Source organism: Palaemon carinicauda, chromosome 13 (genome assembly GCF_036898095.1).
Source record: "Palaemon carinicauda isolate YSFRI2023 chromosome 13, ASM3689809v2, whole genome shotgun sequence".
Lineage (NCBI taxonomy): Eukaryota > Metazoa > Arthropoda > Malacostraca > Decapoda > Palaemonidae > Palaemon > Palaemon carinicauda.
The window spans coordinates 126,632,191-126,652,231 of NC_090737.1; the positions used below are offsets into that span (position 1 = coordinate 126,632,191).

Genomic DNA, 20,041 nt, shown 5'->3' on the forward strand with positions numbered 1-20,041 from the left:
CCGGGTAAGTATATTCAAAAATTTATGTTATTATAAAAATAACATATTAAAAATTTAGGAAATAAATCTTTCCAGTATTGTGTGAACATGAAGACTAAGAATGTAATATGGAACTTTCATGATTTTTATTATATTTCATACTGTAGTTTTTTTCTTCACTATAAGTTGAAGACTCATGCAAACAGGCTTGACTTTTATTGAGAGATATACCACCCATATTTCTCTGTTAAGTCTAAGAATGAAGTGGATTTTTATTTCATACACTAATTCATATTTTACTCATAAAAAGAGGTTGTGTAATTTATGTGGGGATATGAAATTTGAAGTCTTTATAATAAGTAGCACTGCCATATAAAACTGTACAACTTGGGTTATTCATACTATTTGAAGGCTTTGGGATCATATATAGAAAAGTAGAAGACAGATTTTTTTTTCTTTTGCTCAAGATGAATATTCCTTTTTTTATTAATATTTTCATGGAAATGTAGTCAAAGAATATTACTAGTATATCCTCTGAAATTTAATAGTTCACAGATTATATAGTTTATTATAAAGAAAACTGAAAGTTCCCGCCGGTAAGATTCCTTATGATAACACTAACATAAGATTGCCTTCGTTAAAAATCAAGTGTTTTAAGTTTTCTTATAGGGTTCTTATGTATTGAATTTATTCTGATTTGTTTCATCATTTTGTTGTGGCCTTTTTTCCTTTTCTAACCTCAAGGCAAACTTTTCTGGAAGCTGGTTCCTTGTATGTTTATTTTATACTTACTAATACACTCGGGTTGGTCTCTATCATCATAAAGCTTGATGAAATTTAATGTAACGTTTTTTAAAGGTACTGTTTAATGTTTTTCTGTAGCGATTCTTAAAGCCTTTGAGCTCATGCACTTGGAATATTTTGTATGTGCTTTTTGTTTGTGCTTTTTTCCTAGGCAAATAGTTTGGTTAACTTATAATTGTCAATCTTGATCCTTCTATTTCAAGGGTGATACTTCATTGGTTTAACATCCTTTGGCATGTTATTGCAATTTATATAAACTTAGCATAATTTGTTCAGATAATGCATTAATCCGTATACATTTTTTTTAGATGTTCCCTTTATTGCAGGAAAACTATTAACTCCAATTTTATGCATGCAAATTATTTTCCATCTGTAACACTAGACTTAAGGACTTTTTTTTTATTTCCTTGTGTACTAGATTAGTATTTTGATAAGGGTAGTCATTCCTACCAACACGTGTTTTCTTGAATCAATACAGTAGTTCATTATATTTTACTTAGTAAATTAGTGTCTCATATTTAATTCTGAATTATAATTTCTGCATGTAATTGTGCAGATACTCACTTTCATCCTATTGAAGCACATACTTTTATAAATCATGAAGGAAACGGCAAACTTTGTTGGCTGACAAATATTATACCCGCAGATAACGGAAGGCAGAAATTCACCAGAGGGATCGGAAAGTAACGATATGGAACTGGAAGGAGTCAAAGGTGGGGTAGGTTCTTCATCTGCCGGAAACAGCGTATCGCTGGCAGACCAAGTAACGGAAGTTGATGTCCTACTCACCCGTTTCCTCAAGGTTTGCTGTGTGCTCAAGAATGACACTGATAACCGCCTTGGGGAGATAGAAGATGAGAAGTAAGTCCAGTTTTGTTTGCATTAAAGATTTTTTTGTCCGTGTTGCTGTTAATCAGTCAACGACCCCATTTAGAAATTGGAAAAGCTGAAGGCAAAGAAGAAAGGAGAAATATTTGCTGTTAATCAGTGGTTTTCTTGAAATTGTGTTCTGTAATATGAATATGTAACATTGACAGCATCTGTTCTTTAGCGGATTTATTTTGTCATGTGTTAAGGGGTGTTTTACGAAATATTGTACTACTGTACCTGTAAGTTGGTTGACCTATAATTGAATGGATGACTAGGGTATGGAAAAACTGCCTTGGCAAGTTTGGGGTTAGAGAAATGTAGACAGCATATCTCTCCTTCTAAATGAGTACAAAATAATATGAGAAATAAGATATAAAAGTGCTAGGGATTAATATTACTGGCTATATAAACATCAGATGGATATAGAAATAGAAAATGTTATTACAGTTTTAAAATTCTGTTATTGCTGGAGACAGAATAGAGAATTATTTTGATTTAGGTAAAGAAGAGACTTGTGTGCATTTGTGCAAAATTAAAACGGTCAAGAGTAATAATGAAAAGAAACTGTTAACAATAAAAGAATAAAATTTGGAAGGTGGACACCATTGCAAGAAGATATATACAGAAGACTTCAGAAGTACATGCTGTAGTACCATAGGAACATTTCATAAATAGAGAAATACTGTAAGTATACTGTGTTAGAATCAAGATATTCAGAGGCCAGTTAAAAAAATAAGAGAGCTTTCAGTCTCTGCCAGAGGACAGACAAGAGAGGGATGGGGCACTAGCTGTGTGGCCGACGTTCTGATGAGCAATTTTTCAGATGAAATTGGAAATAAATTCTGACAGTTTGAACCTTTAACATTCATGGGTGGAATTTGTTGTAGCAGATTGACATCTTTTTTAAAAGAAAGAAAAAAGATGAAACATTTCTATTGCATTGGTAACATACTCGACTGTGCAGATGGCATGAAGATGTAAGAAAAAGAGCAGCATAGCTTGAATTAAGTGAAAGTAGTTGCTGAACTACTATTGAACAAAAGTTTCCTAATTAACAGCAAAATATATGGTGTTTTTATTGGCCTGTATTTACACAGCAGATACTTGACATATAAAGAAATTGTAAGGGAATTTGATTAGGTATAACTTTAAAGTTCTGGAATTCCTGACTACAGTGTTTTGTAGGTATTATATCATCCTATAAAGAACACAGTAAAAGATTTGAAGGCTAGAAACTAGAAAATAGTGTTGAGAGGTCAGAGAATAAATTGTGATAGTGAAACAGTAATCCAAACTGTGAAAGCAGACATTAGTTAAGAAAACTTGTTTTACATTTAATGCCTCGGAGGGAAAACACTCTCTCTCTCTCTCTCTCTCTCTCTCTCTCTCTCTCTCTCTCTCTCTCTCTCTCTCTCTCTCTCTCTCTCTCTCTCTTTTTTGTGTGTGTAAATGAAAGTTTTCTAGGTCAGTCTTTTAATCTATTGGGTCTTAAGAAATCATAAGTTTTTCAAAGAATGATATTGTTACTATTGTTTTGTCTCATTTCCTAATGAAACCTAACTAATTCTGTTTAAGCCTTGAAAAACTGTTCATTGTGAAAAGCTGTTTAAGTAATAGTTTATACAGTATATTTACTGTTTTAACTAGAGTTTCGACTGCACAGCAATGTCGTATGGGAGCTAATTGTAATTTACTTATCTATTTTCATTACTTTTCAAGCATGTAGGCATATTGATTTCATTTTCCTTACTCACTTTAAATTATGTACATATATATCATCAAAGTGAATCATTTCTGCAAAATAGTTTGTGATCACTTTTGCAAGATATTTTGTTCAGACAATCATAGGTGCACGAATTTTAACAAATACAGTATCTAGATTTAGTAGGGAGCTTTAAGGAAATATGTTTATATTGTACCTTATTGTGTTCCAGTCAATTAAATAAAAAATGTCACTTTACTTTTCCTTACTGTTAGAAATCTTACTGTATCATCTACAAACAATAATTTGTATGCGTTTTTTTTTCCAGTGATCGTCTGTGCAATCAAATTAGGTCTCAGCAGGTTATCATTGATCAGCAACAATCTGACTATGAAAATATTAGTCGCTCTGAAGCAAGAGCCAAGCGAGAGCTTATGGTTGTTTCTAGAGATCTAGATTCTGCTTCTCAAAAGCTGAACAAGTATTACCAGGAAGATTATGAACTGCAAGTCAAGGTAAGCTGGTCCCAGTGGTTTTTTAGGTAATAGTTCTTGAATGATTTATGATTTATGCGTGTTCAGAATATGAGCATGTCAAAATGGAAATTGATTCATTACTTTAGGGTTCATACTGAATTCAGCTTTTGCATCTGTAAGATATGTTTTTTTCTGTAATCATGATAAAGAAATCAGCTGAATTTCTTGTATGATTTAGCCTAATTAAGAGTGAACATTGAAGGTCAGGCTTTTTGCTTCCGGCAGCCTGTATGGGTAGATGTAAGTACCGTACAGTAATAATTATGAAGAATACTATTAGGAGTAGAAAAGCATTTCATATAGTTTTAATCGTTTGGTCCCTGTTCATGCACTCTTCACTTAAATTAATTGCATTTGATAAAGACGCCTATGCACGTAGCACTAGAAGTTTACCATTTTGTCGGAAACGAGCAGATGACTGTGGTTAGAAACGAGGCTGTCTTCAATGTTTGTACGTTGAATTTAGCTGGCAATGTCAAGTTTCTCGCTTCATAAGAGGAGATCGTGAGAAATTGTCGCTTTGGGTTATTGACAGTACAGTATACAACATTTGGTTGATGTCATTAAAAGCCGAGCTTTGCATTTCTTTATTTTAATGGATTTTCAAGAGTAGCCTTTAAATATCATTGAGAGATTTCCTGCTTAATTGATATCTTGATTCCATACATGAATTATCAAAATCTTCATTTAGACTGAATGCACTGTAACCACAATTGTGTGTCGAGTATATACCACGCTGACTAACCTTATTTAGTGAAATATTTTATAGATGTATTTGACAGTTTATTTTGCTTGTAGTCGTATTATTTTTTTAGCCTTTAGGAGAAACATTTTATAAGAAATCTACTTTTTAGCAATATATCCAATTGCTAGCATATGGATTTTTAAATACAGTACCTGTATAATTTTTAATTCTGTCTAGAAATAATTTAAGTCCAATTTTCTTTTGTTTAGAAGGATTTTCACAGAATTTAGAAAAAACAAAAAACAGTTTACTAAAGAGGTTGTAGTAAAGGTATTTTGATATTCTATGTCCAATTTGCAAAGGATTCTGTTTACTCTTGAAAATCTTTTTCACTACTAGTGCATTAGGCTTTGAAGTATTGCATTACTATTACACCTTAAAACATTTTAAGCAAATTTCCAAATGAATTATATTGCATAAATATATTAACAACTTTCAGAAACTGGAAGAGGAAGTGGAGAGACTTGGGACAACTGTACGTCATCTGGAAGCTTTGCATACGGAGAAGGAGCAGCAGTTGGCTACTTCACTGGCATCCCTCTCCGCAGCCCAAGGTCCTGTTCCTCCAAACCATGTCCCTCTGGCTATCCATCAACAAGAAACTGGTACCCTTAATGATAAGGTATAAGATTTCTGTAGAGAAATTTTGAATTGTATTTCCAGCCAATGGCTTACTTTATTTAATCTTTAAGGGGTGTTGTCCTGGTCCTGTCACACACACGGAAAATCCTGTGCCCTGCAGGACTTACAAGATTCTTAAGTACTTATCATATTGCGTAATATGCGTTGATTGTCAAACACATGGTATTGTAGAAATTTAAATAAAAGGTCCTCAACATCTTGAAAGCCTTTAACATTTTTAACATTACTAATGCAGTATGTGAAGCTAAATTGAAGCAGTAGGCTTAGTTACATTCTTTAATGTCTATATGCAAAAAGAGCAATTTGTATAGGCCCAGTTGTGTTATTCCATGTAGGCCTATATAGTAAGCATAAATGAACATTTTACAATGATGCATAATAAGTTTATATACTTCCTATTTCATTGATAATTGAGATATGTCAATGAAAGTAATGAGAAAAAATTTATGATTAATTTATTGCCATGCTTACAGTAGGTTCATTTCAACAGTTGGGAAGCTTGACCCAAGGTCAATAAGTGCAATGATAGCGGAGTTTTTCAATATTTAACTTAGCCGGTGAATATATAGCTGCAACTCTGTTGCTCGACAGACAAACTGTACAGAAAAAACTCGCCAGCGATCGCTATACAAGTTGCGGGTGTGCCCAACAGCGCCATCTGTCGACCAGATACCAAGCTCAATGTAATCAAAGACTCAATTTTCTCTCTGTCGACGTGTCGACAAGACGTACTCTACTCGCTGTTGCTAAACTGGAGTTTTTCACATCTATTTGGTGAAGTACTATATTCTGGTTTTGAGCTTTCGCTGTGCAGGGTTTTTCTTCAAACAAATCCTTGAACTCTTTTTTGTATCGGATTCTTTGTTGATGACTTAGATCGTTTTTTGGAATTTTCCCTTGACCAATTCAAAATGGCTGACCCTTCACAAGTTCCCAAATTTAGAAAATGCAATGCTAGGGACTGTTCTAGGCGTCTTCCGAAGGCTTCTATCGACCCTCACACTGTTTGTTCCAATTGTCGGGGTAAAACCTGTCAATTGGAAGATCGGTGTGAGGAGTGCGTGGGCCTTTCGGAATTCGATTTTATCGAATTTGAAAAGTACACACGCAGGCTAGAGAGAGATAGAATTAGGAGAAGTTCTTCTAGGTCTATTGATGTTTCCTCTCCTCATGCCCCACAACCTATTCCTTCCCCTGTAGTGGTTGTTCCTAACCCCCCTCCTAGCACTCAGGAACCTTCGATGGCTGACATGATGCGTGCCATCTATGCCCTGGGGGAAAGAGTTGAGTCCCTTGCAAGTGACCGCAATCAGCTCATGGCGGATGTTAAGGAGCTTAAGTGCCAAAGTGCAGTGGGAAGTGCCAAAGTGCCAAGTGATAGTGTTGTGAACAGTGTTGCGCTTGAGGGTTCGTCTGTTCGTGCCTGTCGTCCTCCTAGTCCGGGACCTCTTGCAAGCTCCCAAGTCCAGGGGAGAAGCAATGTCGCACGACACATGGGTTCGAGAGGCTTTAATCAGCGAACAGACGTTCCCTCCATGGTATCAGGCGTATCTCCCCAAGATCGCCCCTACCTACGTAAGACGAGAGAGCCCGTTTTTACCTCGTCGTCTGAAGGTGTTTCTCGTAAGAAACTTTGGACCAAGGTCTCACGACCTTTAAAACGTAAATCGGTCCCTTCAGGACAAGTCCAACGTCCCGGCTGTAGCCACTGGGTCAGTTCGGACTCGTTGCCATCTTCTGATGACTGCTCACCGCCTAAGAGAGGCAAAGCGGTACCGCTTCAGGCACTAACACCGTCTGTTGCCGCACCTGCTCCTGTAGACCCTAAATGGGCTTTGCTGCAAGACATGCAGTCCAAGCTTACGTCTTTGATGCAGGACTTTCATGCGGAGAAGGTTGCTGCCGTACCAGCAGCGAGTGCAGTACCTAGCCTACAACCTTCCAAGCGATCGGTTGTGCGTCCTGTTGACGCTGAGGTAACCTTCTCACGTACACCAGTTGAGGGGGTTCCTCCACCGATGCGATCCAGTGTGGGTTGCCAGCCGCATGTTGACGTTAAGCGACGCACGGAGGTGGTTGTTGACGTTCTGGATGTTCAACCACCATCAGAGGTGACTTGTTTTGACGCGGTGCGTCAACCTCCGCAACCCAGTGTGGTTTCCACTGCGCAACCCAGTCGGTCTAGACAGTCTCGGGTAGACGCTCTGCGTCCTCGCGCTACCATGGTTGTTGACAGTTCACAGACTGTGCAGCAGTTCCATGACGTTGCGTCCGGCTCCGTCACGCATGCACCAGTGCGACCGGACTCAGCGAACCAGACGTTACCCACTCCGTTGCCGTTTCCACATCAGTTTTCGGATGAGGAACTTTCTGATGATGATGTTGCTGCACATCAAGATGATCAACAATTGGAACTGGACGAGCCTAAGTCAACCCTCTTTGGACTTTAGAAAAGTTTTGGCTATTTTCAAAGAGTTGTTTCCTGACCAGTTTGTTTCTGTGGCTCCTCGTTCTCCGCCTTCAGAGTTTGTTTTAGGCATGCCTTCTGCCGCACCTGCCTTTACTAGACTCGTCCTAGCACGCTCGTCCAAGAGAGCTTTGCGGCTGATAGGAGACTGGTTAGAGTCCAAGAAGAGTTTAGGGAAAACAGCATTTGCTTTTCCCCCTGCTAAACTCTCTTCTAGATCGAGCGTCTGGTATGCCACGGGAGAAGTTCTCGGCTTGGGAGTTCCTGCCTCTGCCCAGGGCGACTTCTCAAGTCTTGTAGACTCTCCCCGCCGCCTTGCCATGAGACGCTCAAAGATTTGTTGGTCATCATCGGACCTGGACCACCTTATGAAAGGAATCTTTAGGGCTTTTGAAGTCTTTAACTTCTTAGACTGGTGCCTAGGAGCCCTGAGCAGGAAGATCTCTTCGACAGATAAAGAGACTTCTTTGCTCATTATGTCCTGCATGGACAAGGCCGTCCGTGATGGGTCCAATGAGCTTGCTGCCTCATTTGCGTCTGGAGTCCTGAAAAAGCGAGAGTCTCTCTGCTCGTTCCTGTCTGCTGGAGTTACACCATTCCAGAGATCTGAGCTTCTCTTTGCTCCCCTTTCCAAGAGCCTATTTCCAGAAGTTCTGATAAAGGAAATAGCTGCTTCGTTAGTGCAGAAGGACACTCACGATCTAGTTGCGTCCTCAGCTCGCAAAGCTCCCCCTTTGCCTACATTGTCGGCTAGACCGAGGATTGACACTCCAGCGTCTCGCTTTATTCCGCCCTTTCGTGGCAGAGCCTCCAGCAGAGTAGGTGCTCGTGCCGAAGGAAAGCGAGGGAAGAGGAAAGGATCCAAGTCCTCTAAGGGCAGAGTCTGACTGCCCGCAACTTCAGACAGCAGTGGGAGCCAGACTCAAGAACTTCTGGCAAGCCTGGGAAAGGAGAGGCGCAGATTCACAATCTGTGAAGTTGCTCAGAGAGGGGTACAAAATCCCTTTTGTACGCAAACCCCCTCTAGCAACGTCTCCCATCGATCTCTCTCCCAGATACAGAGAGGAAGAAAAGAGAACAGCCCTGAAACTGTAAGTGTCTCTTTTGCTAGAGAAGGGAGCGGTGGTCAAAGTCTCGGATCTTCAATCACCGGGATTCTACAACCGCCTCTTCCTGGTTTCAAAGAAGACAGGAGGGTGGAGACCGGTGCTAGACGTCAGTGCTCTGAATGTCTTTGTCACAAAGACGAAGTTCTCCATGGAGACCACAAAGTCAGTCTTAGCAGCGGTCAGAAGGGAAGACTGGATGGTCTCCCTAGACCTAAGGGACGCCTACTTCCACGTCCCCATTCACTCAGACTCCCAACCTTTTCTGAGATTCGTCTTCGAAAATGTGGTCTACCAGTTTCGGGCCCTGTGCTTTGGCCTAAGCACAGCTCCTCTCGTATTTACGAGGCTGATGAGGAATGTAGCCAAATTCCTCCACTTATCGGACATCCGAGCCTCCCTTTATTTGGACGACTGGCTTCTCAGAGCCTCTTCCAGTCGTCGCTGTCTGAAGGATCTCAAGTGGACTCTAGATCTGACCAAGGAATTGGGACTCCTTGTCAATTTGGAAAAGTCGCAACTGGTCCCATCCCAAACTATTGTGTACTTAGGGATGGAGATTCACAGTCTAGCTTTTCGGGCTTTTCCGTCGGCCCCCAGAATAAGTCAAGCCCTGTTATTCATCCAGAACATGCTGAAGAAGGAACGCTGCTCAGTCAGGCTGTGGATGAGTCTGATAGGGACGCTATCATCCCTGGAACAATTTGTGTCTCTAGGAAGACTACACCTCCGTCCGCTTCAATACCATCTAGCTTTTCACTGGAAAAAGGACAAGACGCTAGAAGCGGTCTCGATCCCGGTTTCCGAAAAGTTGAAGTCTTGTCTGACTTGGTGGAAGGACAATATCAACTTAAGAGAGGGTCTTCCCCTGGCTGTTCAGACTCCCAACCACGTTCTCTTCTCGGACGCATCGGACGTGGGCTGGGGCGCGACACTAGACGGTCGGGAATGCTCAGGACTGTGGAACTCGAGTCAGAGAAGCATGCATATCAACTGCAAGGAGCTGTTGGCAGTACATCTGGCCTTGAAAAGCTTCAAGTCTCTCCTTCGAGGCAAAGTGGTGGAAGTAAACTCAGACAACACCACGGCCTTGGCGTACATCTCCAAACAAGGAGGGACCCACTCACTGACGTTGTACGAGATTGCAAGGGACCTGCTCATCTGGTCAAAAGGTCAAGACATCTCCCTAGTAACGAGGTTCATCCAAGGCAACTTGAATGTCATAGCAGATTGTCTCAGTCGGAAAGGGCAAGTAATTCCAACAGAATGGACCCTCCACAAGGATGTGTGCAAGAGACTTTGGGCCACTTGGGGCCAACCTACCATAGATCTCTTTGCAACCTCGCTGACCAAGAGGCTTCCCATATATTGCTCCCCAGTCCCGGACCCAGCAGCAATACATATAGATGCCTTTCTCCTAGATTGGTCACATCTGGATCTCTACGCATTCCCACCGTTCAAGATTGTCAACAAGGTACTGCAGAAGTTCGCCTCTCACGAAGGGACAAGGTTGACGCTAGTTGCTCCCCTCTGGCCCGCGAGAGAATGGTTCACCGAGGTACTTCGATGGCTAGTAGACGTTCCCAGAACTCTTCCTCTAAGGGTGGACCTTCTACGTCAGCCTCACGTAAAGAAGGTACACCAAAGCCTCCTCGCTCTTCGTCTGACTGCCTTCAGACTATCGAAAGACTCTCGAGAGCTAGAGGCTTTTTGAAGGAGGCAGCCAGTGCGATTGCTAGAGCAAGGAGAGCATCCACCATTAGAGTCTATCAATCGAAGTGGGAAGTCTTCCGAGACTGGTGCAAGTCAGTTTCTGTATCCTCGACCAGTACCTCTGTAGCTCAAATAGCTGATTTTCTCTTATACCTGAGAAAAGGTCGTTCCCTTTCAGCTCCCACTATCAAGGGCTACAGAAGCATGTTGGCATCGGTCTTCCGGCATAGAGGCTTAGATCTTTCCAACAATAAAGATCTTCAAGACCTCCTTAAGTCTTTTGAGACTACCAAGGAGCGTCGTTTGGCTACCCCTGGTTGGAATTTAGACGTGGTACTAAGATTCCTCATGTCAGACAGGTTTGAGCCACTACAATCAGCCTCCCTGAAAGATCTCACTCTAAAGACTCTTTTCCTGGTATGCTTAGCCTCAGCTAAAAGAGTCAGTGAGATTCATGCCTTCAGCAAGAACATCGGATTTTCGTCAGAAAAAGCCACCTGTTCGCTACAACTTGGTTTTCTAGCCAAAAATGAGCTGCCTTCTCGGCCTTGGCCTAAATCTTTCGATATTCCCAGCTTATCGGAGATTGTTGGCAATGAACTAGAAAGAGTCTTATGCTCTGTGAGAGCTCTTAAGTTCTATTTAAAGCGTACTAAACCTTTACGAGGTCAATCTGAAGCTTTATGGTGTTCAGTTAAGAAACCATCTTTGCCTATGTCAAAGAATGCTTTATCCTACTTTATCAGACTGTTAATACGAGAAGCTCATTCACATCTGAGTGAGGAAGACCAAGCTTTGCTTAAGGTGAAGACGCACGAAGTTAGAGCTGTTGCAACTTCCGTGGCCTTTAAGCAAAACAGATCTCTGCGAAGTATAATGGACGCAACCTATTGGAGAAGCAAGTCAGTGTTCGCGTCTTTTTATCTAAAGGATGTCCAGACTCTTTACGAGGACTGCTACACACTGGGACCATTCGTAGCAGCGAGTGCAGTAGTGGGTGAGGGCTCAACCACTACAATTCCCTAATTCCATATCCTTTTAATCTTTCTCTTGAAATGTTTTTAATGTTGTTTTTATGGGTTGTCCGGAAGGCTAAGAAGCCTTTCGCATCCTGGTTGATTTGGCGGGTGGTCAAAGTCATTTCTTGAGAGCGCCTAGATTAGGGGTTTGATGAGGTCCTGTTGTATGGGTTGCAACCCTTGATACTCCAGCTCCTAGGGGTCGATCAGCATCCTAAGAGGATCGCGAGGCTCCGTAAGGAAGACGTACTTATAAGGCAGAGTAATCGTTCAAGTCGACTTCCTTACCAGGTACCTATGTATTTTGTTTTTGTTATTTTGATAACTTCTAAAATGAAATAAAAAACTCTTAGCTCATAAAATGTAAACATATATTACTGGTCTCTACCCACCATCCTGGGTGTGAATCAGCTATATATTCACCGGCTAAGTTAAATATTGAAAAATGATATTTTAATTATAAAATAAATTTTTGAATATACTTACCCGGTGAATATATAAATTAAATGACCCTCCCTTCCTCCCCAATAGAGACGCAGTGGGAAGAGGAGAAAATTGAGTCTTTGTTTACATTGAGCTTGGTATCTGGTCGACAGATGGCGCTGTTGGGCACACCCGCAACTTGTATAGCGATCGCTGGCGAGTTTTTTCTGTACAGTTTGTCTGTCGAGCAACAGAGTTGCAGCTATATATTCACCGGGTAAGTATATTCAAAAATTTATTTTATAATTAAAATATCATATTTCAATATACTACTCCCACCCAATGAACAACTGTTTTTCTTAGGTAAAACATAAAAATATATTCAGGTAATCTATATATTTTTGTTTGCTCAAATTAATTGGTTATGCAGTACCTGTAATTTAAGAATAGGAAACTTAGTATCAGTAGTAAGGGGTATATACAGGTACTGTATAGCACTTTATTTCAAATTTGCATTGAGATTTTGAAGGTTAATTCTAGGGAAATACTTGAACAAATAGATTTCTTGCCAAAACTGAATTAAATAGCACAAATACAATACTGTAGTTGTATGATCGGGATTGCAGTTTACCTCAATATAAGACTATTCTAATGCGATGCATTACAGTTGCATTGCCAGGACTTGAATCTTTGATATGAGATTATGAATGAAATGTCAGCCAGTTATCTTAATCTGGAAAGCATTTCAGAATTGCTAGAAATGGGGAAGGTAATGAATATTGTTTTCAGCAATATCAGACAAAATGTTTAGGTAGAACGTTCACAGGTGCTAACAAGGAATGTAGGAAGAAAGTTAGGTAGTGGTGGTGGTGGTGGGGGGAGGGGGGGAGGGCAGTAGCTGTAATGAACGACACCCCGTAGTAACGGGGGATTTTGAGGAGGGAGAAGTCTAATTGGAAAGGGATCTCAGGTAGTGATATCACTCGCCCCAGTTTTAATACCGACACCCTTTAGGGGTGAGCGAGCTGGATATATTCCTAGCATTCCATGCAACTTTTTTCTCTGGTATATTTAGCAGTATTTATACCTTTGAAATGGTGCTTTAAGGAGCATTTCACGGAGCAACACAGGTTGAGCCCAGAAATAGATTTTTCCTTCGTCAAAATCCCTTTACTGGTACCTTTGGCAGTAAAGGCATGACCTTGAAGTTTTACTAATATGTACTGTATACAGTAACTATAATGCATACTTGCTTATGATACTATGTAGAAATAAAGATTTTTGGTGAATACATTTTTTTTGTACCTGCACTGTTTGAGTTTTAGTACAGTATTTTGTCTGATTTCTGTAATCTAACATTGAATATCATGTTTTTTCTCTCTCTCTCCAAGGTTACATCATTACGCCAGAGCGTCATAGAAAGAGATAGGAGAATCAGTGAGCTCAGTGAACGACACTCAGAAGACTTGGCTAGCATTCGCGAGGCTCAGTTAGAAGCCCAAAAGAGCAATCGACGTATGGCATCAACTGTTGAGCATGTGTTGAAGGTATGTGTTGGAATTTTATCCCTAGCATAAAAGCAAGTGGCTAAGCATTTTGAGTCCTAAGTAGTTTCTAGTGTTTTGTTTTCAATTTCATTATTTACTTTTTGGTTTTAGCAGTTCTTTTGGTTTTTTTTATTTATTTATTCCATTATGCTTTGCTGCTTAAGGCTCAAAACTGCCTATTTCCCACTAAATTGGTGCTATTTGGGCGAGGACCCTATCCACAGATATTCATCACAAATGTACTTTATATTATTTGTTACTTGAGTTATTTTGGTTTGTTTAGTTTTAATTTCACATTAATTAGTTATTAGTTATCTAATTCTTGGTTTATGTTATATTTCATGTATTGAGTAGTAAGTCATAGATGCATGCAAAATGGACTAGAATAATGCACATTTAGGGAATTTGAGAGAGATATATAGTTTGTTCTCTTTAAAAACCATCTTACTGCTCACAAAAACAGCCTGTTGGTTCACACTGGAAATCGGTGCCAAAGACATTCCGAAAGGTCAGCGTCAGACCTTATAATCCTCGGGTTCCAAGGTCAGTCGGTATCCCTCTTGCACAGCTTTCAAGGCCAAGGTGTCTGCTGTTGATGATGTTAATGGCTTAGCATTTGTATGACACTTCCAGAGGATGACAGATTCAACATACACATGAAAACTGAACCTTTGAAAAGTGAAGGAAGCAAATTGATGCAAGAATGTTGTGTGCTGAGACCTGTTTTCCTTTTGTCATTTGAATGCCAGGTTCACTTATTACACAAATCGAATGAAATAGGAGGTTTTATAGCTTTCACATGCAATTGTACTGTAGCACGATATTGCTGTTGACGATCAGAACTATCAGCATGACTCCCTAATACATATATATCCTAAGCAATACTATTTATAATAGCACATTTAATTCACACAAATTAAAGGTTTTATTTTTACTTATTAAATTTCATATACTTCACATAAAATTTTGGCAAAAAGAAGTTTGTTTGATTAATTTAATGTTATAAAGAACTTAAGAAATCCTTTTTTATTTGCTGTTAATCTTTTTTTATTTTGATAACCTAACCTGAAAAGGGAGAAGCATTATGATTACTTTTCAGTTTATTTCAAAAGTATGTAAAACAAACAGTGCATGTGACAGAAGGAACACTTTTCCAGAAGTATGTAACCTTGTTAAGATTATGTTTCACAGTATGTCGTAGATGGGCTGTATTGGGGAAGGTAGCATTGTTGTATTATATATTTGTAATTACTTAGGTATATAATCTAATTAGACGTGTATAAATACATTATGTATATATGAATAGATAGCAAGCATTGTTGATAGTTTGTCAAAAGTAGGTTGTTTATTTCAAGGTAAAGTTGGCTGATGTGTAATGTTATTCCTTATGGGTATAAGTGGATAGTTGTTGTAAGAATTGTGATAGTATTTATATTGGGAAGATATTTAAAGACAGGATAACAATTTTAAAAAAATGGAAGATTTTGATATGTTGATGCAATGTCAGTCATTGCACATCTTTTGAATAATGAATTGAAAATGTCATTGGTAGCTTTTTTAGAATGGAAAAGTTAAAGGACAGTTTTGAAAGGTAGTTTGATGTTCTTTCAATTGATTTTCTTATAAATATCCAAGTGATCAATCACTGTTTTCTCCTACTGAAGAAATTGGAATAACTAATAGGAAGCCTGGTAGTGGTAAACTTTTAGAATACAGTATGAGGCTCAGAACATTGCTCGTTCTTCTAATTGTTCGATTCATTTTATTGATTGTGTATGTTACATTTGAGGTGTTTCATACTTGGTGTGTCCATGATAAAATGAGCATGAAAGAAATGAAATGCAGTATAAGTACAACTTTTTAATTCTAGTTATGTAAAAGTTTTCTGGCGTTTTTTATAAGAGTGGACATAGTTATGATTTTCTTCCTACTTCAATGTTTATTAATGATTCTAGCTGAATCAGTGTTAGATACAGCAACGGTGCTGTAAAGTAAGAAACGCTTATGAGAAGCACAAATGAAAGTACTTACAGGACAGTATATGATATTTTTGGATATAACTTTAGATGTCACCAAGATCAGTTTTCAAAGATACAGTAAATTTATTGCTTTGTTATCTTAGTCTATTGAGAGGATAAAGTATACTTTGTTGCACAAATAATTATTGATAACTTGTCAAGAAATATATGTACAGTACTGTACTGTTAAGTTCATCAACAAGGATTGTCAGCCATAAAAGGAATAATAGGCAGTTTTTTATATAAGTATTTTAACCCAAATTTCTTTGTGTTCAAAATAGTTCCTTCTTTTTTGGGAAATTTAAAAAGAAAAATTACCAGTAACATTTCGTGATACCCCCATTAATCACCTTTAGCTGCTCTTTTGTTTATACCAAAAATTCAATCCAGCCTTCAAGAAAGATTTCGAGCAGTCTTAACCATCTTACTTTAGACTTCTGGAAAGTTTCTATAACTTGTAGTGATCATAATTTGTTCGTTGTTGTATGAATATATTCCTAAGGGTACTTTTATCTTAACAACCAACTAGAATTATTTGACAATCATGAAGATGTAATTTAGGTACTGGTGGTTTACATGTATTTCTGCCGAGTGTTGTTGGCTGTTGGTATCCTCATTCATTGTTTACTTTTGGATATCATTCTAGTTATGAGAGTCAATCTAGTATAGGTAGTTAGTTAGGTATAGGTAAGTTGATTTTAATAAGTTCTTGGTTTATATAGATGCTTTATCCCAATTAATGGTTGGGGTTAGAATACTGAAAGTAAGTAAACTGTTGTCGCTCTTTTTTTCAACCTCGGCTTATTCCCAAATATTGAAAAGAATATAGATTCGGTAATAATTTTGGAAAAGGTAACTCCCGAGTTAGTAAAGGTGTGAAATTTTACTTGATGTTGAAAAGTCATGGATTAACAAAGACAGGGTTCAGAATATGTAATATTCTTTTGAGTACAGTACAGTATTCATTTGACAGTCGCTTCCATAGAATACATGGGTACATCTAAAAAATTGTAGGCCTTTAAAACTGTGATTGATATGGCCAGCTTTAGTTAATTTCATTACTCCAAGCAATATACAAACAAAGAACTAGGGAATGTTATGTTAGACAATTGTTGGAAATGTGTTATTGGAAAACATGTTGCTAAATGCTTCTTTAAAAAAATGAATGTTTATTAAATGATAAAATGGATAAAATTACAGGATTTGAAAAGTTAATAGATTTTGTATATGGGAGGTGCAGGAAGAAAACAAATTCACAATTTCATTAACAAAATTAGATGATGTTCTAAAAAAAATCATATCCATTAACTAAGTAAACAGTTCCATGTTCCAATATGAAATGATTGACTGTCATCCTCTCTGAAGCTGAAGCCTTGCAGACCTAATGTAATGTCTTTTTCTTTAGTTAAAAAGAGATTTACTTTTACTTCTACGGCATAAATACTTTATACTGAACCATGGATGTCCAAGGAATTTAGCACTTAAGACTTTTTAAAAGGACCTGTTTTTAATACTTGAAGCCTAATAGCAAGAGTACACTAATCTGTAGCTTTATTCATTTCTCTCTCTGAGTCTTGAACACAATCAAGAATGATATCTATTAACTCTCCTTTCACTTGTAAAAAAACCTTATTTTCTCCCCCCCCCCCCAAATTAATCGTAGGGCACAATCCCGTGATTCCAACTGCCATTATCTGTTATCTGTGTAAAGGAGCTGCCAATGCCATAACGGAAGAAACATTATCTTCTGACTAACCCTGTGTTTATGCTATGCGGTATCACTGAAGTTATGGTTAGTCTCTTCGTCTCTTGATGCTCAGATTGTATTCCAATTGGATTCCAGTATTTTCAATGCTACGTGTTATCCTTGACTATCATTGCACGTGTACTCAGACTTTTAAATGCTAGTGCATTACAATTTATACCCATTTTTTTAATTTCAGGTATATGGGAATGATGTAATTTTTGGATACAAAAGAAAAATGATTATCTTTTTAGTTTTCTTCAGAATTGCTGCCTATAAATTTTTACACTGCAGCATTTGATATGTGTGATTTAGAATTAGCCTTTTGGGATGGTTACTCTGTTCTGCCACAAACTGTTTGCATGGTACAGTTTTGTAAATAAATCATCTTGAAAAAGAGTGATGGGGATAGTATCAAGTCTTATGTATGCTACTCTTCTGATAGACGGTCTTAGACTATGATTAGAATTGTGATGAGAAATATTGAAGGCAGTTGATTATACAGAAGTTGCTTATTAGTAAAGGATGCAACTGCAATTTTTTTCATAATATTTTAATTTAGGATTCAGCTTTTACTAATATTCTGTAGTAAATCCTAAAGATGGAGATATTTTGAAGATTCGAATGTATGCTGTTAGGTAGACTTGTAATGAGCTGCTGTTTTATTAGTTTAGTATACTGTATTTGGAATATTTGAATGAATGGAAATAGTTTACAGGTTTGTGACTTTACACAGTAATCATTCATAGTAGGTATTACTCTTATCCCATTCAGTTGGTAAAGTAACTGTTTTCAATGGTATCATCATTAATTACAGTATATGTATACATTTTATAACTTGCACATGGTATTTTAATTAATTCATTCTCGTTTATAATTGTTTGTTACCTATAGAATTAAAAGTTTTTCTATTTTGCAGATTTAGTATTACTGTACAGTAACTTCTGAATATTGCTAATGAGTACATATCAAGTAATATATCCCTAGCTTAAGTTTATCAATTACTGCATGTTACAGTATTGATGTATGGATGCGGAGATTGGAGTTAATTCTTACAAAGAAAACTAACAAGTCTCTGCTGTTCTTACAGACTTTGGAAAGCGTCCCCGATATTGTGTCCGGAAATTCAACCCTTAAACAGCTGTTTGCAACCCTGGCAGCCACTGAAAAATCTACCCTGCAACAGAATGGAAATGCCATCAATAAGAATGTCAACAATAAAGACTTGAATGCAAATCCACACACAATAATCCCCTTGGGAATCAACAACATGAAGCTTTCGCCTTCGCTGAAAACTGAAACACACCTCTGAGGAAGCGATTAAGACTGGAATTACACTAAGGAATTGGAGGATAAAAGAAGAAATTCAATTTAAGTTCTTTAAATTGAGGTACTGCGATACTGTAACTTGGTTTCTAGGTTATAGCGTATCGATTTCTTTAAACTATTTTTTCTAAATATTCTTTCTTATTAAAGAAATTTCAGTGTGATGGGGACTCACTTCTTTATTTCACAACTTTGATTGATTTCTCTTTCACACTATGTACATGGAGTTCTTTTCTTTATTGTTCTATTTTGTATGGTATACTTATACTATATGGGAAATTACCACCATTTATTTTCAATTCCTCTGTTTCTTTAGTGTGGTTTCAGTCTTAATAGATTGACTTTATCGCTGATGATGACCAACAGGGCTTAGTCGAGCTCTGCATTGAAGAAAATGGCTTGTAACATCTAATGAGTCGGTAAATATTGGGGAGGTTTCTGTGGAAGTTACTCAAGTGACCATTTCACATGTACTGTACCCCCATATAGATTCATTAAGTAAATGATTTAACGTCCATATATAATAAAGAAGCATAATATCAAATGATGAAGCATTACATGCATGCAAGTTACTTAGAAATCTTTTAGTATCAATAAATGCACTCTATTTAAACTTAAATGTTAGTCAGTGAGATTATCTAAGAACCACCAGCCATTTTATCTAATGGGGATATGTCTTGAATCGTTTACCTTACTTGTATTTTGGGGTAAATAGCTCTCAAAATAATATGACCGTAATTCATCAGGTCGTTCATTCTTCGTGAATTTTGCAAAAAGTCCGATACATTACATGAACTTGTGTCTCATTTATCTCCTAAGTGAAATGTGGAAGTTCTCAAGAACAGCATAGTGTAATTGTGCCTTTTGGTTGTGAATGCTACAAAGAGCTTACGATTCAAACGAAATTTGTAATCAGGAGTTTCTATTGTATAGATCACTTTGATTATTTCTATTGTATAGATCACAATTAAGTATTGCATGCTTCTGTGTCAGGTAACACAACCAAATTGTTTTTACCCTGATAAATCAGTGATATTCTTGCAAGTATTTCAGGTATCTGAAATTGGCCTTAGACATTAAGAGATAAAGCCTTGCTCATTTGATCAATCTTTATTGTTACATACGGGAGATTTAGGCAAATAGAGTATTTGCATCCAACTCCTCAAAATTGATGGGTACTGAACACAAAGGTTGTTAACTATAAACATTTTCCTAAGACTTTTTATTCTGTCATAAGAGCTTTGGAAATATGGTCTGTTTGAAAAGCTTTAAACATGAACTCAGAATCCTTCTCATTTGTCATCCACGTCTCTTCCACCCTGTTTACTTCCAGGTTATAGAATACTGCCTATACTCCTTTTAATTTTATTCCTAGAGCCTTTGGTCTTTCAAAAGGTGGG

At 37.9% G+C, this 20,041-nt stretch overlaps 1 protein-coding gene across 4 annotated transcripts in view; it reads left to right on the plus strand.

The window, feature by feature from the left end:
* The window catches only part of LOC137652402 (ELKS/Rab6-interacting/CAST family member 1-like), a 44,663-nt gene extending 24,786 nt beyond the window's left edge, over window positions 1-19,877 (plus strand). For 2 of the 4 annotated variants that reach the window (XM_068385792.1, XM_068385795.1), the window contains 6 exons: window positions 1,430-1,644; window positions 3,684-3,870; window positions 4,117-4,131; window positions 5,076-5,258; window positions 13,398-13,553; window positions 18,406-19,877. In XM_068385792.1, coding sequence (XP_068241893.1) covers window positions 1,430-1,644; window positions 3,684-3,870; window positions 4,117-4,131; window positions 5,076-5,258; window positions 13,398-13,553; window positions 18,406-18,627 — 978 coding nt within the window. In that variant the 3' untranslated portion in view covers window positions 18,628-19,877. Of the gene's footprint in view, window positions 1-1,429; window positions 1,645-3,683; window positions 3,871-4,116; window positions 4,132-5,075; window positions 5,259-13,397; window positions 13,554-14,016; window positions 14,097-18,405 lie in introns of all 4 variants that reach the window. The other 2 variants (XM_068385793.1, XM_068385794.1) reach the window with 2 other exon arrangements.
* The last annotated feature ends 164 nt before the right edge of the window (window positions 19,878-20,041 follow it).